Source organism: Chrysemys picta, chromosome 3, assembly GCF_011386835.1.
Source record: "Chrysemys picta bellii isolate R12L10 chromosome 3, ASM1138683v2, whole genome shotgun sequence".
NCBI lineage: Eukaryota > Metazoa > Chordata > Testudines > Emydidae > Chrysemys > Chrysemys picta.
In genome coordinates, this window is record NC_088793.1 from 131,855,288 (window position 1) to 131,877,401 (window position 22,114).

General features: G+C 39.2%; 1 protein-coding gene across 31 annotated transcripts in view; it reads right to left on the reverse strand.

Annotated features, from left to right (window-relative positions):
- The window catches only part of SIPA1L2 (signal induced proliferation associated 1 like 2), a 242,514-nt gene that overhangs the window by 134,414 nt on the left and 85,986 nt on the right, over window positions 1-22,114 (reverse strand). For 29 of the 31 annotated variants that reach the window (XM_005291210.5, XM_065589011.1, XM_065589010.1 and 26 more), the window contains 2 exons: window positions 13,094-13,140; window positions 3,184-4,899 (listed from right to left, as the gene is read on the reverse strand). In XM_005291210.5, the coding sequence (XP_005291267.1) occupies window positions 3,184-4,654 (1,471 nt within the window). In that variant the 5' untranslated portion in view covers window positions 4,655-4,899; window positions 13,094-13,140. The remainder of the gene's footprint in view (window positions 1-3,183; window positions 4,900-13,093; window positions 13,141-22,114) is intronic. The other 2 variants (XM_065589006.1, XM_065589013.1) reach the window with 2 other exon arrangements.

Consider the following 22,114-nt stretch of genomic DNA (forward strand, 5'->3'; position numbering starts at 1 on the left):
GCAGGGAGTTAAGGTGAAGCACAGGATTGGGGTGCAGGCAGGGGGCTCAGGGCAGGGAGTTGGGGTGCAGAAGGGGTGTGGGGTGCAGCAGGGGGCTCAGGGCAGGGGTGCAGACGGGGCGGGATGCAGGCAGGGGGTTGGGGCTCAAACAGGGGGCGGGGTGCAGACAGGGGGCTCAGGGCAGGGAGTTGGGGTGCAGAAGGGGTGTGGGATGCAGCAGGGGGCTCAGGGCACGGGGCTCAGGGCAGGGGTGCAGACGGGGTGGGATGCAGGCAGGGGGTTGGGGCTCAAACAGGGGGCGGGGTGCAGACAGGGGGCTCAGGGCAGGGAGTTGGGGGGCGGGGTGCAGGAGGGCTTCGGGCTCCGGGGTGGCAGCGGCGCCGGCCCTGCTCTGGGAAGTAGCTGGAACCACGTCCCTGCACGCTGCTTGCCGTGCCTCCAGGTACCGCCCCCAAAGCTCCCATTGGCCGCAGTTCCCCATTCCCGGCTAATGGGAGCTGCGGGGGGGGCGGTGCCTGGAAGCCAGGCTGGGAAGCAACACATGGACGGAGCCCTCTGCTTCTTCCCCCCGCTGCAGGGACATGATGCCAGCTTCAGGGAGCGGCGCAGGGATCGAGGGGGGCAATCCCATGGGTGTAGTTTGCCCACCCCCCTGGCCTGGAGGTAGGCCGGGGGGGCGGGCCACTTGGCGGGCCGCATGTTTGAGACCCCTGATCTAACTAAATCTGAAATTAATAAAAATTGTATTATTTTTAAGAAAAAGAAAAAAAAGGGAACTGTTCCAACAAGTATAAACACTGTAAGTGACTAATTATATGCTAACAAGTATCAGAGGGGTAGCCGTATTAGTCTGAATCTGTAAAAAGCAACAGAGGGTCCTGTGGCACCTTTAAGACTAACAGAAGTATTGGGAGCATAAGCTTTCGTGGGTAAGAACCTCATATGCTAACAATTGCTGAAATATTAGAGAGAACAGGCACCTGAAGACTGTCTCATGCTGAAGGCAGTTGAAAAGGATCTGAGGGTGGTTTGCCTGCACTGTCGCATATAGCCTCAGCACAGAGCACAAGGATGTGTGGAGCAAATGCATGGGCACTGGCAGGACACTACTAGAAGAAGAATCCTAAAAAAACACTAAGCAGCATTCATTTTTACATTCCAAACCATTAAGGAATCAGTGATTGTAAAAGGTGTCCAAATGAGCATGCTGATTCCAGAAGTCATCTACCCACAGTGCAGTTAACAGCATGGCCAGCAGCACTGCAAGTTTCCCAACACTTAATTAGGAACATACCTCAAACCAAACCTGGAGGGACTCCCACTGTTTCAACCACGGTACCAATTAGTGACAACTGTCATTGTGGGTTGCTGAGTCTTTGCCCCCGGGAACAAGAATGACACCAACAATTTGTTTCACACAAGCTATAGAACAGCTATCAGATGGTAACAATTCCATTTCTTAGTATTTATATTTTGATTCATATACTCATCAAGTGTGATGTTTCTAGTAAAGGAATCTTATAAACCTTCATTTCTAATGGTATCAAAGCAAATATTACCCCAAACATATTTCATTTGGGTCAACTGTTCCAAATGACAATAAGGGTTGTGTATATTGTATTATCTGAAGGGGTTCTGAGAAACTTGCCTCGCTAAAGAAAGGACATTCCATATTTTTTTAATTTTATTTCCTTCATTCTTATGCTCCACTTTGTCTTCCATAATAAGGCAACTTTTGTTCAGTCTTATCTGCAATCTGCTTAAGACTACTTTCCAATATTTTTGAAAATTAAAATTTTTGCTTTCTAAAACTCATTTAAAAAAACCATGCTCTCTGATTTGGCTTGTCCCGCTCTCCCCTTTTCTTTTTACTCTAATTTTTAACTCAGCTGTCCATCTCTTCTCCAGTTTCCGTATAAATCAATCCCTTCTTCTCCCAGGCTCTCCAAACATATGCCAAATATTCTCATGTCACCAGTTTCCATGGTTCTCCTTCACCCTGGAAACCCAACAGTCCCTATCCTTGATCTCCCAGACAGCTCAAGAGCCAGTCTGCATCCTTATCTTATCTTTCTTTACACAACTGTGGGTCTTTTTTCCTCCTCCTCCAACAAAGTTTCAGGTTCTTACTTTCTTCCCTTTCCTTGTCATCCAGTTCCCACAATTCTCTCCCCATTCTCAGATCTCTATAGCATGATGGAGGGAAGAACTGTACTGAATCCTATTGAGTCCCTTGCAGAGGGACAGAAGAGGAAGTAGTATGTCAATCAGTGTGTTGCTTGCTGCTGCTCAGATTTGGCTGGGAAGGCACAGCAAGCATGACATTAGGAAGTCTCAGCTAAAGGCAGAGAACCTTTGTTATGGAGAGAGATGGAGGTTTTTATTAAAATGAGATAAAAACCTGAGCTGTGTCTATATTAGTGCTTCACTCTGGAAAGCAGTTTAACATTTTTTTAGTGTAGATATACTAAAAGAACAGGGCTGATGGGCTTGGAAGGGTGCACATCCAGCCCTGCTTAGCTGGAAGACAGGCTATTGTAACGCAGAGCTTTTGAGGGAGCTGAGAGCAACAGCAATGTAGGAGTGGTATATGGAAGATTCCAATAGCACCTCGAAGAAAAGAAAACACAGGGAAGAACCACAGAGAGAAAGATGGAAGAAACTGAAACAAGATTGCTAGACAAAATGCACAGAAACAATAGGCGAAGAGAAGAGAACAAAACCCAGACATGGTGATGTATTTTTTTAAAAGTACATTATGTAATCTGGTGGATGGATGTCAGCTACTGACCTAATTAAAGGTGGTAGTTAACTCGACTGAAAAAGCCTCAAAAATAAAGACTCCTCTCTAAAATTTTGGGCCCCATCTGTTAAGAGTAGTTTGACAGGAAATCAACATTTTCCCTGTTTTCAGACAAAGAAAACTAAAGCCTTGTACAAGGAAGCCAATTTACAATATACTTTAAATTATACCACACTACTCTGTGACCTTGGACAAGTCACTTAATATTTCTGTACTTAATTTTACTCATTGGATACTACTACTTGCAATCCTCACAGATATACTGAGAGGTTTAATTTTTGTCAAATACTCAGAGTCTTTGGGGGAAATGCTCTCTTTTAAAGGGCTAAATATTAAGCAAATTAAACCCGATACGTACATATCAAGAAGGAGAGACTTACCTTTTCCATAGAAGAACTTTCGGTAATAATATGCTCCAAGATCAATGTGTTCTATAATATAACGCTTAACTTTCTCCCGGTGAATTGACTGATTCTCTCTTGGCACCTCCAGTACAGAAACACCAGCATTCGTACAGTGGGAACTTAGAGAGGATTCAAACGAACAACTTTCACCAGAAGCAAAAGATGCAGAGTTTGCCCTGGAAAGTGCAATCCTCCTATCTCCTTCTCCACCAGTTTCATTCCTGAAGTAAGGGCAACTCAGGATTAAGTCATTGCTTTTCCCATCACCCTCATCAGCATCTAGGTTTTCTTTTGAATTGAGGTCCTCTTTACTTCCCAAAGGAGATTCACAGTTTCCAATCTGGCCTGCTGTCATTTGAGTTTGTGATGCGGCTGAAGCCCCAGTGGTTATATTTTTTCTTTTTCCCACATTAACCCTGGTAGCCATTGCTTCATTTATGTTAAATAAAATGCTCTGAACATCATAATGTGCAAAACATTTTTGACAGTTCCAAGGACGAATGTTTCTCTCAAATCTACCATCATCCAGTTCTGAGGAAAATTTGAAAGTTTCATGCTCACTTTTAACAGTTCTCAGTTTTCTAAACAGAGATGTTTCTACTGCTTCTGATTTTAGTCTCCATTTGAAAGATTTGTCCCTGTCTCTACCGATAAGCAGGGCACTATCCATATAATCCAATCCAGAAATCCTGACAAATTCTCCCCTGGAAATCTGTGTGGCAGCATGAAGACTTGGAGAAATTGTAGGGTCACAGCGGAAAAACTCGGGAAATCCAAATGGAGCAAGAGTTTTATGTTCAAAGTTTTCCACTCGATATCCTCTGAGCATTGCAAAAAAATTCTCACCAGATAAACCTTGCCTGTCAATTGAAGAAGTACTTCCATATTCTCTATGAAGAGCTGCTCCCGTATTTGGGTTAACAGCATTCTGGTCCAACACATCTTCAGCATCAATATCACTAATGGTGACATCACTGTTGCTTCTTTGTCTTATGGGATGAAGTCCCCTCTGGGGCGAATGGACAAAGAGATCTCCTATTGTATATTTGGTCTCTTCAAATTCCAAATCCAACTGCTGTTCTTGTTGCCCATCACTTTGGTCATTTTGTCCATTTGGAATTACTGATCCAACACTCTCATAACTGGTTTGAGGTCTACTTTCCCATACTGCTTTACTTAGTTCCTTAGAGCAATCCTTTTTAGGAGGCCATTCAGATACCCTCGCTCGGACACCCATTTTAGGCATAGCTGGTGTACCATTAGTTTGATTACTTTCATTTTTGCTAGATGTATTTAAAGAAGCAGGCGGACCCACGTTACCATTTAAAGCTTTAAATTTTCTAGCAAAGTAGTCATCGGACTGCATACTTTTTGAAGACTCCTTGAACTTTGAGGACGTTCGGCTGGATTTGTGCTTATCTTCTTGTGAAGACCTTTGATCGCTCATGTCCACTCAAGGGCAAAGAAGTACCTAGTCTTACCTCCAAGACTGGTACTACTGTTATTACATTATCATCACATATGGAACAGAGAATTGCAAAATAAGACAACTACTGTCTGTATCAGAGCATAATGGTATCAGAGTGCCATTTTTGTTAAAAAAAATATCAGAAAAAGAGGTCTTCATAATATTTCCTTCAGTTTAGAAGTGTTCAATCTGATATCAATCCAGGTATATTCCTTGTACCTGTTCTGAAAAAGAAAAATGTGCATTAAAATGATATACATTCAAGAGCAGGACGTCTACAGTGTTACTTGTAAATATAAAACATCCTAAACACCATTAGTGGTCCATATATTCTCAAAGGAACTCAGATACAAACATACTGAGAATATTATAAATTATGTAGTCAGAAAGGTAAAGATAGAAGTATGTTCTGATTTGCACTTCTCAGCAACCAATGAATTAGCCCAGTAATATTCGTAATGCTAAAGATATAGAATATGTAAGATCAATCCACAGATTGTTATTAACGTATGGAAGAACTTATTTATAAACATAACATAAGCCACTACAGTTAACCAATTTAAATCCACTATTAATACATCCCTGCCTAATTAATTTAAATCTGCAATAGATTACAGACCTATTCCTTTTGTCTTTTTTTCCTACTTACATCTTGGTATCTTTCTCAATACCGTCCTAATGCTCCTCCTCATCCCAGTTTGCCAAAATGACTCTCCATATTCAAGCATCTCCTGAAAAGTCACTTCTGTGATGCTCATATGAACAGAGTCAACAGTAATAAGGAAATCAGAAGGCATACTCTTCAAGTTACTCTTTACTGTAGGTTTTCCAGTGCAACCTCCTTTTTTGTAGGTCTCTGAAAATGAAAGCACTTTGGGGCAGGGACCGCGCTCAGCCAATATCACTCAAAAATGTACTTGTGGGTACATCTGCTAAAAACTAAGGCCTGGTCTATTCTAAAATATTGGGTAGGTTTAATTATGTCAGTGAGAAGTGTGAAAAATCCATGCTCCTGAATAGCATAGTTAAGCCGACCTAAGTTCCTGTGTAGTCAGAGCTAAGTAGATGGAAAAATTCTTCTGTCGACCTAGCTACCAACACTCGGGGAGGTGGATTACATACACCAACAGGAGAACGCCTCCCATCGACATAGACAGTGTCTACATTGAAGCACTACAGCAGCACAGCTGTGCCACTGTAGCATTTTAAGTGTAGACAAGCCCTCAGTGTTTCAATTTCATGGATGATAGACTGGAAGAATGCATAGGTGATTCTGTCCACTGGTACAAAAGATTCAGTAAAATTTAGTCTGATCAGGAAAAACATTCAGTTGGTGATTAGAGCTGGTTGGAACATTTTCAGTGAAATTTCATTTAATTGAAGCCAAAACACTCGAAACATCATGGAGATGTATCAGTTTCAACCAAGTTTAAAGTACATGCTCTCCCTGGGTCAGTCATCTGGAACAAAAAAAACTCTTCTCAATCAGATAGAGCAGGGACTTGAATCAGGGTTTCCCATATCCCACACCAGTGCTCTAACCACCAAGTCAGATACCTTCCCAAATTGGAAAGCTCAAGCTTCTGTCTGAAATGGACATTTTAACACAATTCTGTTTACGAAAAATGTTTGAAAGGTTTTATTTTTCTTCAAAATGCAGATGAAAACAGTTTCAAAAACTCAAACGTTGCTACAAAACAGAATGGTCTTCCTCCAGCCAGCTCGACTAGTAAATATCTATTAAATTGTGGAACAGTCCTTCCCACAGATGTGATTTAAAACTACGCTGGACAAGAACATTACATAACATATAGTGTAAGGAACAATCCTGTGGTGCTAGTGTTTAAAATCTTCTATTCTAAAGGCCTCTTTGGTTGTAATTTCTATTTTATTTCTATATGGCAATATTTCTGTTACATTTACTCTGAATTATAGTACACCTGAGTAATCCTTGAAAGTGAATTACAAGGATTTTGTTCCAAGCAAAAATGTTCCAAACATTTTACAGTTAAATATTCCAGTTGTGTAGCACAAAATATGTAGTCACTTCAAATTTACAAGTACTAATGAAGACAAGTCTTTGAAAACTAGGTCTTTCTTTGAAGAGGGAGGGTGCGGGGGCACAGAATTTTGAATTTGGGACTTGCCAGTTAGGCAAACAGAGATGATATTGCAAACACTGTAAACCATGCTGGAAAGTAAAAAAAGAGTCCCAGCGGAAACTTAAAGGCAAAACCACTAGGCAGATCTCTAGACAAGGAAGAGAGGAGAACTCCAATTAATTTTTTTTTTAAATGGCAATTCCTTTCATTGTAATGCATCTAGGAAACAGCAGTAAGGTACTGCATGATTTCCTTCTATTTTACTATTTGGAGGATTTACGTTACTTCATTCTTAATCTCACTGCAGAACAGCTGTAACTGAAGCATATTCTCTTTTATATTTCTCTGATTGCTAATCTAAGAGGCTACAGTTACTATGCTAATGAACGACCTGCTGGTTGCTTCCCACAACAACAACAACATGGCAGCCAAGTTGGCAAACGTTAATTCAATCAAACATTGAATTACTAGAACACTAAAATATTTTTCAATTGTTTTAATAGTTTTCAGGATAATCATGTAGAGGAATGTGCACAGGGTATGCACATCCATCTGCAGCCATGTCCAGTGCTTTTCTCCCATTGCGAAAGATCAGTTTAAGGGTGAGGCAAGATTGAATGTTATCTACTCCCACAGCAGCTTTTCTTCTTTGGGCAGTAAGAAACAATATAATGATCTTTCAAGATGCTTCAAATAAGGATGTGCACATTTAGGGCAGTTTTACACAGAGAGGGTAAATTGTACTGAAAGCGTCCCGTAGTTCAGTGAAGTTAGTTGGGTGGAGGTAAGAGGAGGGCAGAGAGGAAAACATTTCTTTCCTACCTATATTACGAAAAGTATTTAAAAATATTATTGGGGGGAAAGATTAAATTTAAGCTTTACAAAAGAACTTTTTTTTCCATGTCTGGAGGAACACGGGAACCTGAACTCAGGCTTTGCCTGGTATAGCAAGTCTGAAGCCCATTGTATATCAACCTTAGTTAGTTAACAGTGTTTAGAGTGCATAATCAGTCTTGCACTTGAAACTGTTTCCATTTTGCTGCACAGCAGAAAACAGGCCAAAAACATGTTAAGAACATGCTCTTCTTAAGGAACAAAAAAAGTTGTGTTCCAGCCTAAGACCTTAAACACAATACCTACCTGTAGGTTAAAGCAAAAAAGTTTTGCTTGCCCACAGTGATCAACCAAACTGTTTACATGTTAGTTTGCATGGAGTCTGATTAAAATATTTTTAAAATATGACACACAGGATCTTTAAAAATATTTTTAAAGCATTTTACATTCCTTTGGTAAAAATAAAATGCAAGTAGGAAAATATCTTGTGGTATATCTAACACTTTTGGGAAAAATTACTATTACAGAACTAAAGCACAAGAAAGTTTCTGTATGAATTATGGTATCATGTAAACTACTAACAGTAGCAACTAATAGGTGTTTCTTCATATTCTTCAAAGAGTTTTCTCCAATGTCAACTAAAGTGATGTTAGAGGATTGGAGGTCCCCCCCCCCCGCCCCTCAGAGTAAAGCAATCAAATAAGATTAAGACATCCCATCATAACCCCTCTACCTACTTTGCATTTTGCAACTACTTAAATAGTATTCCAAAAACAATTTTGCATATCTGGAATGATATGAAACTCCACTTATGCTGTGAAGATTAATTCTATTTTCTTTGAAGTGGCTGTAAATTATGTTTTTCACACTATCTATCCAATTGACACATTAAAAATGGAAAACCATTCATCAAAATCTATTCAACCTAGTTTTTTGAAGGGTATCACAAATATTTTTAAATTGTCATACAAACTAAATATAAATATAAAATGAGAAAAGACTATGCTGTAATAATCCCATTCTCCTCTTTCCCAGCAAGAAGAGGAACGGAGAAATTCCTACATCAGATCAGAGCAACGGGCCATCTATTACAGTATCGTATATCTGACAATGGCCAGTACCAGGTGCTTTAGAGAAAGGTGCAATTTTCCACTATTGTGCATAATTTTGGAATAAACTGCCCCTGGGGAAGCTATTTCCTATGTCCCATAAGTTACTGGTGGTTTAAATACCCTGAAACAAAGCTTTAAATACCTCCCTATATATAAAAAAAATTAAATGGCTGTCATCCTAGCTCATGTAACTATGTAATTTCTTGTTATACATATAAATGGATAATCCTTTTTTAAACAAGCCTGTTTAGTCTTCCAGGATATCTTGTAGCATTGAGTTCCACTACTTAATTATGTATTACGTAAAAATAGGTATTCCTTAAATCATTTTATATATATTATCTTTCAATTTCATTAGCTAGTTCCTTGTTATTGTATTATGAGAAAAAAGTAAAGTAGTTGTTCCTATTTACTCTTTCTATAACATCTGTTGCTAACGTCGTGTCAACTTTTATTCATCTCCTCTGTAAACTGAACAGTCAAAAAAATGTTTCAGTCTCTGCTCATATGAAAGTCTTTCCATTTGTCTATTTAGAATAGAAGCTCTTCTGGGCAGGGACAGTCTTTTCGTTATGTTTGTATAATATGCCTAGTACAATAAGGGTGGGGTTTCTAGGTGCTTCTGCAATACAAATAATAAAATCATCATCAGATCATGCCTCATCTAATTTAGCTAGATCTTTTTTGTATAGTGACCAGAACTGGACGCACCATTTTGGGGAAGGGGTATAATTGATTTGTATAAAATAGCATTATAATCTTTTCTGTAATTTTTTCATTGCATTCCTTGTACTCCCCCAACAATGTTGGCTTATTTGACTGCCACTGCACATTGAGATGTCCAATGATGCCATGATTTGTCACATAGTTTCAATTAATTTAAAACCCAGTAATGTATATTAGTAGTCCAAGTCATTCCTTCCTATGTGCAGTACACCTTGCATTTAACACAACAGAATTTCATCTGCTGTTCATCCATCTTTGTTACATCCCTCTCGTGTTCCCTACAGTCTTCTCTATGCTTCACTCACCTAAACAACTGAGTCACCTGCAAAGTTTACAACCCGCTTTGGTTTTATGTTCTTTTTGACTAGTTTCCTCATTTAAAAAAAACAAACACCTTTTTAAAAGCTGAGTGTCACAGTACCCCCCCCCCCCCGACTATGTTAACTTTCTATGCCAGCAGTTTGCTTCCACTTTTTCTGCGTATGCTCTTCCTTCCTCAAGACGTTTCCCAGCACCAGATAAATTTCTTGATGCATGAGGAAGTGATCAGTCTCTATCTCTCTCAATGATCTCAACAACGGAAGTTTCGTTTCTCCATTCCAGCCTGATCCCCTCCTAGCAGAAGCGTGACTTCCTTAAATGGAAGACAAGAGACTCCGTTCTGAACTGGGACAATTCTACTATGTCTGTATACATAATTCTGTCTCCTTCTGCCCTTTTAGTTCAAAAACTAGTAAATGCACCATGGGATCCCATAGTGTTGATGCTCCATGCTCTCCATCACCTGAGAGGCTTTGAGGCCATGCCTCCTGATCCATCTGATATCAACCTACAATAGTTGGAGGAAAGCATACTTCAAAAAGACTTGTCCATTGTGGCAATTCTCACATCCTTCCAGTTACACAGAAGGTATGACACAACCCCATTCTCAGGGAAACAAATATTTGTGTACACTCATTTTAAAGCAATAGCACATTGTATCCAGTGTTTTTTTTTTAATAAAAAAAAAGAACACTTATTCCCTCCTCTGACTTATGAAGCAGTGAACACCTTAAAACTAGTGTGTCGGTCAACCAAGGAGATGCCTAAATTGGCACTGAATTATTAACACTTTATTGGAAACAGCAACATTTGGGGAAAAAACTGCCCTTATAAGAACCACTAAAGTGAAGGTATATGAACAAATAAGGCAGCCCTTTTAAAAATCTATAGTTGGACTAATTTACATAACCTCTATTGTTAATATAGTCCAGTGGTTCTCAACCCATGGGACACTTAAGGCCCAATCACCACACAGCTGCGGCCCATGTAGCATCCTCAGGGTCATACATATAGTATATATATTGTGTGGATGCAGCCCACAACACATAAAACACAATGGTAAATAGGTTGAGAACCACTGATATAGGCTGTGTGTACATTTAGTAGTGAATATTCCATAGATTCATAATTCAGTAATACAGAAGATGCTCTGTTTGAAAAAGGATCAGATGACTAAGAGATTGTATTACCTTCTATGGCATCACTCCCCCTCTCCTACATTTGTTTTTCATCAATTGCTCTTTGCTCTATTTGTTCTCTCCCCACAAAAAAGAACTGGACATAATAGTCTACATACACCCCTCAGTTATAACTAATGCTTACACCATTTATTATACTTGCTTTTGTTTGCGTTACAAGACATAACATTTAATAAAACAGATTTCTTCCCCCGCCCCACCCCTAAAAAAATACTTGTTAATATCTTCCTCATCCCTGAACACCCCACACACACTCCTTTAGGTCAAGTTCCTCACTTTTCCCTTTTTTCCTCCTCACCTTACTCTTTCAGCTAGAGAGCCATTGCCAAACATGGTCAAAAGATAAAACTGGATGCCTACCCTGCTGTTGTGCTTGTGCCAATCCTCTGCACTAGGGCTGCTGGATGTTATGCAAATAACTTAAGTTCCTTCCACAGAGTTACAAAGACTTCCTTCTGAGCTCAATACAGCAGCTGGTTTGTTAGCCACAGTTTCAGTTCTCTTTAAGGTGGAATGTTTCCAAGTTTCCTGGGGACCTGGATATATGCCCACAAATGGTCCCGTGCCAATAACAGAGCAATGAATAAAAACTGTACTATTGGACTACCCTGTCAAAAGGAGGCTGCTTGGTAACCCTGCCTCATGTCAGCCTTGATGGACAGAAATGAATGATATAAGGGGCCTTTCTGAGATCATTTTGTTGATCAAGAAACTGGAAATCTGCCCCTATTATTAGAGAATTTTATCACCCTAAGAAGAATGCATAATTAATCTTTGTACTATTTATCAAGATTAAAATTCTAGAATTGTGATTCTGAGGCTGTGCTAATCTTAAAAAATGAGAAGTGCAATTTGATAAAATAGGAATATAAATGTGAATAATAGGCCAAATCTGATGATCAGCCAGACATTTGATTTGCATTTGACTGATTCTACACAGCATTTTGCTATGAGTAGTAAGAGTTCTAGTCGGCTTTCAGTCTTCAGAGTAACACATTTAAAGAGCATAGTGTTGTATATTTTGCCAGTAGAGTTAATGCAGCAGTAATACATCAGCTACTTTACAGCAAATCCATTTTTGGATGCAAGTTTGGCCTGGGACCCATCCTTCTATGACCTATGGAAATAATAGGGTGCAAAGGCAAAGAGGGGAGGGTCTATAAGCTACCTTTCTCCTCAAGAACTCTAAACTAGACAATTCACTGAGTAACATCAAGGTAGCTACAGTGTTAGTGGAAGAATACCTAAACTTTCAGTTATTTAAGATAGCAGCACCTGTACAAAAATTGGCACAAGGAAAATATAGAAAACTTAATGTAGTCTTAATTTAGAATACCTTTCTAAATTAAATAATTTTCCATTTGCTTCTTCCCTCGTTTGCAAACCGCTAATATTAAGAATCATTATATGGATGGAGTTCATCTGCTTCTACTGTTTATTCCTTAAAGCCATAGACCAAATATTTCCAGCTTGGGTTCCTAAATCAAAATGGCCTGGATTTTCAGAGGCACAGTGGAGGATGTGGGTGCTCATTTAGGTGTTCAAATAGGGATTTAGGTGCCTAACTTTAGCTATCCAAGTTGGAAAATTTTGGCCATACTCCTTTGTGTGATATCACAATCTCAAGAGCAGTTAATTGTGATATCACAAAGGATTATTATTCCAAATGAGGAATATGCAGGAAGAGCAGATGAACTCCTTTAGCAAGAGCCTGTTTTCATGCAAATGTCCTTAGAAAATGTGATATTTAAACATAATTGTCTTAAATAGAATGTTTTTCAAGGTTTTCCATGAGGCATCAGTGAATCTTTAAGGCTAACACTAACTATAATTGAGTCACTTATCTGGATTGCAGCTGTGGAAAAAGGACTGAAAACAGTACAATGCACAAATTATTAACCCAGTTCATGAAAAAATGGCTCAAATTATTATACATCAGATTTACAATAAAACTATAACTACAGTGTAAATGGTTACTTCTTATATCCATACTTCATAATTAATATGATCCATGATTAATATGCAGATTTAGACAGGAGGCAGAAGAGACATGGGAAGCCCCTCATTTTGATTAATGGGGATACACATGAGTTTCTGTATGCTGAGTATTTGTTGTGAACTTACTCATTTGTGCTCTTTCTTCACATGTATAGTCTTTGGTTGTAAGTGAACTGTAAGGGCAGAAAATGAAAAAAGCTTGCTGAGATAAACTATGATAAAATATCTAAAAAAAATTCCATTATATTACTGTTATTGTGTTAGATCAAGGCTTTGATTATTTGAAACAAGATTATAATTAAGCAATTATGCTAATACACTCTTGGAATGATTCTCCATTTACACTGATGCAAATCAGGAGCAATTCCTTTCATGTCAATGGAGTTACACTACCAGAAAACAGGTGTAAATGAATGGAGAATTAGACCTTATATTTGTACTTCACCGATAGTCTCTTCCACTCACAGATAAATGCTAGAGACATTTATCTTAAAATAAACATTAAAGCAAAGCCACAGCATATAACCTTGAAGCTATACACTTTAACAATAAAATTTTGCCTAATGTAAGTGCAATTTCACAAAAGGTAAAAAAATAAATAAAGCTTTCTAAGTCATAATCATGTTTCCCTTTGGTCTTGGAAGGAATCCAAGATGGCAATCACAATAACATCTATTGCAGCAGTTTTAGAAGATTTAAAAATAAAAAGCAAAACCATACAAAAACTCCTCATCTTTCCTATTAAACAGACTTATGGACTGGACTCCCTCCCTTCACTTAGGAAATCAAAGATGACAAAGTGATTTAGTGAGTCCCACCTCCCAATTATTAATATCATCATTATTATGTCAAGATGCATTGCAATCAGTTATGAAGCACACACAAGTATAGTTTGCAATTAATCATTTTTTATTTATTTTGGATTTGGAAAGGTAACAAGGTACCGATCCCCAAACTCTTGGCACTTATTGACAGAGGTGCTTTTATACATTTTTTCTTGTCATTTCCCCAGAATAATCAACCTTAAATATTGTAGCTCAATTCGTACTTTGTTTCATCGGGAAATAATGATAAACTTTTCAGCAAGCAATTGGTATAGTCCCACAATTAACATTTCTACTTTACATTACTATCTTAATTAGCACAATGCTACATCAATTTAATTAAGAATATTTCAGAAACAGAATAAGGGTGCTAAAGGGACTTTTTTAATTTAATTTTTTTTTTAATTTGCTGAAATGAAAAAAGTTTATTTTAAATTTCAGAATCAATACTTCAGATTTTTCTTGGACTATTGACACCACTACCCTACTATTTTGCTTCAGCATTTTGATAAATGATACAAGTTTTGGCAGTTGGATATTTTAAGGCTAATCTGCTTTCTAAAACAAAGTAAATCTCCCACTGTTCTTATAGCTCTGTCAAAAATCAGCTCTATCATGCTATCTATGCCAAAGTTTGATTAAACGACCGAAGTTGAAGAGTGGACTGGGATATGACCTCACAGGCTGGACTACATAGACGTGTACGGTGAAATCCTGGCTCCATTGAAGCCAATGGCAAAACTCCCATTTACTTCATTTGGGTGATATTTTCATGCGTCAACTTGCAATTCAGTTAGACTATTTTTAGTACATTTATGGAACCACACACACACACGATTTACAAGGTAAAGAACAGTATTAAAACAATCATATCCTCAGATCAAGGGATTTTTCTGGGAGAAGGAAGAACAGCTGTGAGTACTAACTGTTTCCTATTAAGCCAGAAGAAGAAAAAGTTGCCCTCCCACCATTTCTCAAATGATTTTAGCCAGCAAGTATTCATTTACCATGATTCATGAATCAAACTGCAGAAGGAAGTTATTTGCCTATAAGCTGAGTTTTCAATATGAGCAGACAGTGCAGCTTCAGCCGATAGAAGTTTCTAGAAGCAGTGCTCATTGGAGCACTCACGCCCCCTCTAACTCTGCCCCTTCCTTCATGGCTCTGGACATTTGGATAGCAGAACTACAAAAGGATGATATGGCTTGCTGACCACCTTAGTTCCTTCCAGTCCCTCCTTGGGTTCAAAGTTGAAATTAGGACTCCAAGGAAGAAAAGAAGATGGGCAGGGGAGCATGAATGTGCAGAGGTTATTTCAAAGAACTGCAGTTACATATAAACAACCTTCATTATTTCTTCTGCACATTTTCCACTCTTAGGATTTTAGCAAGCAGTATTCCTGCCTTCAGAGAATGGGACAAAGAGGCCTACTTAAATGGAAATTGTAATACTGCTTTACCAAATTGTACAGCTCTTCTAGATGCCACATCTGTGACACAGCATTGGTGCCAACTGGCAAAGGACTCACTGCTCTTTACAAGCAACTCCTGTCTCACACAGGACAACCACACTCACCTAATACGCTGCTTTCATGGTATTTATCCATAAAGGGTGGGATGTGAGATCTCTACTGAAAGCTTGTTGCTCATCGATAATGTGAGATGTGTGTACAGGTAATATTTAAGGCATAATGTAACTGTATAGAAAATTATGCCCTTTATAAGTCTTGGAGCCAAAGCGAGTCACCAGGGTATCGTGTCTCAGGGACGACTCATTCTAGTGGGAAGGAGTTGTCACCCCTCCCTGGCTAGCCAATTATGCAATGTATTGCTCAGTGGTCCACTGTTGCAACAACTGAGAAAAGTCAATGGAAAATCAAAGACAAGCTATAAACGTCAAAACTACGGGATAGCTCAGTGGTTTGAGCATTTGGCCTGCTAAACCCAGGGTTGTGAGTTCAATCCTTGAGGGGGCTATTTGGGGATTTAGTTGGGGATTGGCCCTGCTTTGAGCAGGGGGTTGGAGTAGATGACCTCCTGAGGTCCCTTCCAGCCCTGATAAGCTATAGAATCATAGACTAACCCCCTTAGAAAGGCATCGGGATACAACTGCCTGCCCTTCATGCTTTTTCCCCATAAGGAGACAAAGTCTAGGTTATTTCCTGTACTCCTCTCAGACCTATTGAAATAGGCTACTTCTGTCTTAGCAGTCAATATGTGTAGTTTAGCTCCCCAGGGGAGCAAGGCCTACAGAAACATATGGACAACTTATGGCCAAGTTAAAATAGAATCCTGTTACCACCTTGGGGAGAAATTTCAGGTGTGGAGGAAGGATGTCATTTTCTACTGAGTTCTTCAGTGACCACTCGGGCTGACCATGTAACTCTCTGCTCATCTGATTTGTCAGCATATTGTTCTTGCCTGCAAGTTGGAAAGCTAATGGGTAAATTTGGTGTTAGAGCTACAGCTTCTTTGCACAGCTAGCTGAAATGTGCTTACCCAACTGTTCACGTAAAAACTGCTGTACAATTATCTGTAACTGCTTGAACTTAGGGTGACCAGATAGACAGTGTGAAAAATCGGGACGGGGATGGGGAGTAATAGGTACCTATATAAGAAAAATTCCCAAATATCGGGACTATCCCTATAAAATCTGGACATCTGGTCACCCTACTTTAACTACTCTGCCACGTAGTGGAGGAAGAAAGAACTTGAGTGCCCAATGTGTTATGCTTAATTCTAGAATACTTGATATGGACGTTTTTGCTCCCAGAAATTCAAGCAACAATGAATTGTTAAATTCTTGTAATGAGCTTCCAAGCCCAGATTGACTGTGATGACAGTGACTGACTGAGCTAGGAGGTTGAATGCAATTCCTCTGAGAACTCTGTGATGTTGCGTTTATCACATAAGGAATAGGAACAGGAACACATCCTTGGGTAGTATCAATTTCATAAACATGCTTACTGTATTTGGAATATAGCATCTTGCTAGCCAATGTTGTATGTGCCTAAACTGTAGATGTGCACACGGAATTACAATGGTCACTGAAGTCATAAGGCCCATCAACCTGAGGAAGAACATTACTGTTTGACACAAGTTCTCTTGTACTACATCTATTGTTGTAAGCATTTTTAAATAGAATTCTATCTTTTTGAGAATCCAGAACTATCCCAATAAAAGACATGACCTGGTTTGGTGCTATTTACACATTCTTTCAGTTTATCTTGAACCCCATTGTTTGGAACAAGGTACATGTTTGTGACATAGCTTTTGGCAGGCCCTCATACGATGACACCTTGATGAGCCAACTGTCCACGTGGGGGTAAACCTGGATAACATAACATCTCAAATGGCCTCCTACTGCTGTGAGGCACTTTGTGAATACTCAAAGTGCTGCAGATTGGCTAAGTGAAAAGACCTTATATTGGTAATGATCTCCACCCACAAGAAACTGAATGTATTTTCTATGCAAAAGTCTCATTGAGGTGTGAAAGTAAGCATCCTGTAAATCAAGAGCCCGAAACCAATCATAGGTGAATAAGGAGGGGATGAGTGAGGCTAGGGTGAATTTGAACTTTCTGATGAAGAGAGTTGAGCTTCTCAAGATCTAAAATGGGTCTGAGACCTCCATCTTTCTTAGGGCTCAGAAAGTATCTGGGGAAAAAAATTCCTTCCCTCAGATACCTTCAGGAATTTCCTTTATGGCACCAGACTCCAGTAGTGAGCAGAGTTCTGATCTGAGCAAGTTCTTTCTTCTGAGGAGGAGGGTTGGTGGGAGGCAGGATAGTGTTGAACTGAATGGAGTAACCCTGCTGGACAATCTCCAAATTCCATTTATCTATGGTGATTACACTCCAGGCCTCTAAGAAATGTGGATTGGTGGGAGGAGGGATGAGAAGAGAGGAAAAAAGTTTACAAATGAAAGGGATGCATAGTTTAAAACTGGTTTGGGATTTTGTGCATCCCATCAAACCTGTGATACATACACTGACACAGAGGAAGATGATGCAACAGATCTTTCTTTAGCTTGCATTTAGTAGGGTGTGTGTGTCTACTGATACTGAATTGAAGTGGGTGGGATTATTTTCTTGAAAGGAGTAGGAAGTAGAGCTTTGGTATGGTTTCTGATAAAATTTGGTACCCCCAATTTTTTCCTAGGGGTTTCAGAAACCACTAGAGACCTTGCAGTAGACCTGGTGTCTCAGTTTCCTTACAACCTCATATGTTCTAAAGCTAAATAGCCCTTCACCATCAAATGAGAGGTCTTCTCCCCCCATTCTTGTTTCCTGAGAAAGTGCAGAGAGAAAACCATGAATGGCACCTCAATGTAATGGTAATGACAGTACTAGATACCATATCAGAAGCATTGAAGGATGTTCTCAAGGCATGGTTCACTACAAACTGACCTTTGGTAACAATGGTTTTGTCTAGTTACCCTCTCATAATCCCTGGGTGAAGGAGGACGATCTTGTGGTCTGAAAGACTGGAATTGAGATAGATTTTTTCTTTCCTGCAGAAGAAGGAATCAGCCCCACTGCTTTATGCTTCTTTCCTTTCTCTTTAAGCAAGAAAGGACAATGTACCCAGTGCTGCACAAAGGCCCCCTGATCTGAAGGTTGATCTAAAATGAGGGTGATTAAGGGGTTCAAAATGATGAACCTGCCTGATCTACTATGGTAACCATAGATCCAGAAGGAACTGACAGTTGTGTTAAAGCAAACAACGAACAATGAGATTTTTAGCACAGAACCAACAGCCTTGGATTCAGACAGCCTTTACCCTCAATATTATCCTTCACTATGGCACCGACTTCCAAGGCCTGAGGCTTAAGAGTATGCTTTTGCACTTCAGTGTGCAGAACTGGACGCACTAGATGCATAGAGGTATGCTCTTGAGGACTGTCTTTCAGCAGAGGTGGACTCCTGTAAGGCCACGCATTTGTGCTCAGCTGGAACCAATCTTTCCAGATTCATGGTGATTGGCACCTTAAGTTTGGCTCAAGTCAGAGGCCAACACGAAGGGATTTTGCCATGATTTTTAACTCTATCAGGAGTCAAAGCTGAGGCTGGTCTCACAGCACTTACAGAACCCTGAATTTTAGAACTAGAAGCTTTAGCTATTCATGATTCCTGCAATGGCAGAGCTTGAAGGCAATTCCAGGATAAAGGTGCTGCATATGGAACAACAATACAGCAAGTCACTTTGCCCCAAGCAAGCCAAACAATTTTGTATGTGTGTGTGTCTAAGGAGAAATAACAGGGCAAGAGGTGTACCTCTTGAACCCAGGTTTCTTTATCTTAGGTTTTGATGTATCAGAACAAAGGACCCACGCCAAGGTGCTAAAATACTTAGGTAGTTTTTTCTTGTTTTTTGACTAGCTAAACCTCACCAAAATAGGGTGGTGGCATAAAGAACAAATCAGGGTTCTGAAAATTTGGGGATCCGGTAATCTGTGAGCTTCCTAGTTTATCTGCTATCACAATTGGAAAGAACTGAGGTGGTTTTCATGACATGCCCACTTTTATAACCTCACCCTCCAAATGTTCAGGGCCTCAAGGAGAAGACAAGAGGCATACGAGTGCTCCAATGAGCACAGCTAGTAGAAGATTCCACTGGTCCAAACTGCACCATTGGCACATCACAAAAAAGTCAGAATGTGCAAAGGCCACTCAAATAAAAATGCTTTGTCATTAACTTGCAAATTAACAAGTTAAAGGTAAGCATACATACAAAAAACATAGCCTAAAATTACATTTTGGTAAATTCACCACACAGGGCAGAGGTAAGAGTGATTGGATGCCTTCACCTTGCATTTCCATAGCTGAACAAAATTGAATTTCTTTTAGGTTTAACATTAACTCCAAATTTTCTGGGTTTGCAACATTTCTTTGGGGGATAATTACAACATCCCTTTAATGTTTTACCCTTAAGTTACTGATATGTACTCAGTCTTAACTCCAGTTTAATGTAGTTTTTCTCCGGGAATAGAGTATATTTAGAACAATAAATACAAAGTGAACTTTCCTACTGATTATTAAATGATGATGAACCAAAGTAAACAAAAGGTAAATTTCTTACAGCAATTTACATCTTCAAAGTGGTTCAAAGCGCCTTACAAAGCAGGACATCAAATGCTGGTGGTGTTCTGTGAAGGGCAGCAAAACAAATGCCCTCACCATTAGTGTGGACCTCATCCCAACCATTAGAACAGATTTCATTAAGAGAGGTAGAATTAGCCAGAACACTAGAGTTATCCCCTGCTCTGCAAGAAAAGCAAGGTGTCAGCCACAATTGCATTTGTGCTGCCTGGAACACACCCCTAAAGTCGAGATGTTCAGTGAAATAGTTTTTCAAGTCAAATCTGCAGCCAAAGTTTAGAGAGATAAACAGGGGACTTGTGTACTATAGAAATAGTGTACTCAGCAACTTTGGAGGTTGGGTGAGGAAAGAAAGTATCTTGCATAGCTTTTAAGCTGTCCTCTTTGAGTGATTCAAGTACCATATTAACTGGCTCTGGAGAGAGCAAATTCACCTTGGCCTGAAGACTTGGCCTGACAATAAGTCTTTGAGGGGATAAAAGGGAAATTGTGTGCATTTGGAAGAGGGGACTATCAAAAGAAATTCAGCAGTATTCAGTAACTAGTGGGTATATTCTCACTAGACGGATGTTTAAATCCCCCGTTTGTTGAAATAGCAACTCCTTGCATAGAAATAAAAACAAACTTCTCACTTTGAAATTATATGGACTAAAGAATGTTATTTTTTAAAAGCTGAATATGCATAACATAATACAGCCCTTCCACTGGTTTTGGAGAAATAAAAGGCAATCCAGAAATGTAAACTATAAAATAACGATGCACATTTCATTTTATAAAAACATATGAAAGAGCACACTACCCTCTCAAAAAGTTATTCACATCAGAAGTCATTATTTTAGCTGGCTTTCTAGGTCAATGCACAAAGTAATTATTGAAATTGAAACAGAGAAAACAATATGCACAACAGCAGATACAGAGAACAAATTAAGAGCAGAGAGTATTAAGAGTCATATCCAGTTTAACAAAAGACTAAGTTGTCTGCATTCTCAGGTACATATTCAAATTGTAAATAAGAGTAACCTCTGGATTTCATCATTGTTCCTTTATTATTTCTAATTTATCCTTTCATCAACATTTCTGAAGACAGGATTGTAATCCTACACAAAAGACGACAAAAATGTCTACCATCACCCATGTCTTGGGGGGAGAGAAGGAGGGAGATTGTCTGACCAGACAAACATGGAAGAGACAAACCCTGGGATCCTGAAGGTTAAAGGGAAGGGCAAGAATAGCATCTCTGCTACTTCCCAGCAGCCCCCGTTTCTCCAACATGCCAAAGCTTTTACTGTAGTATGATATTCTGGTCCTCCTCCACGCTGGCAATACCTCCCAACTTAGTCATCCACAAATGTTATTAGCACATTCCCAATCAATAAAAATATGACTAATTTAAAATGGCAGAATGAATATTTAATCCTCCTGAATTAATCTAGAACCTTTCAACACACTTTAATATGGAACAAATGTGCACCTAATTCCATCTAGCACAAACATTAATGACAGGTTTCAGAGTAACAGCCGTGTTAGTCTGTATCCGCAAAAAGAAGAACAGGAGTACTTGTGGCACCTTAGAGACTAACAAATTTATTAGAGCATAAGCTTTCGTGGACTACAGCCCACTTCTTCGGATGCATATGCATCCGAAGAAGTGGGCTGTAGTCCACGAAAGCTTATGCTCTAATAAATTTGTTAGTCTCTAAGGTGCCACAAGTACTCCTGTTCTTCTTTTCACAAACATTAAGTCTGGGTTTCTTAACTAAGGTTCCACTGGGGGTAGGGAAGAGTAAAAATCATATCGTGTATATTATAGTACATATATTCCGTTCTGTAAAGAAAGCTAGGCCATTTTTCAAAATTCTTTCTCCATCAATTCTCATAGACCTCATAAACGCTACAGTTTATTTCACAGCGTTGAGTGGCCTGACTTCATTGTGTAACAAAAGTCTTCTTTAGTAGTACAAGCATGACAGTTATTGCGCAATTCTCCTTATTTATTTTATGACTGTTGCTTGTGATATAAAAGTAATTTTGCAGCCTATGTTATGACTATAGTGAAATATTTTTCCATTGCATATCAGGGTTTACATCATTTATTTGTGGGGGAGTGGTGTTAAACTGGCAGAACTGCAGGTCTCACCTTGAAGACAGAGTGCGTGTAGTGCTAAGAAACAATTCTGCAAAGCAAACATATTTGATAATTTAAACTTTTTCAAATGTGCCCAC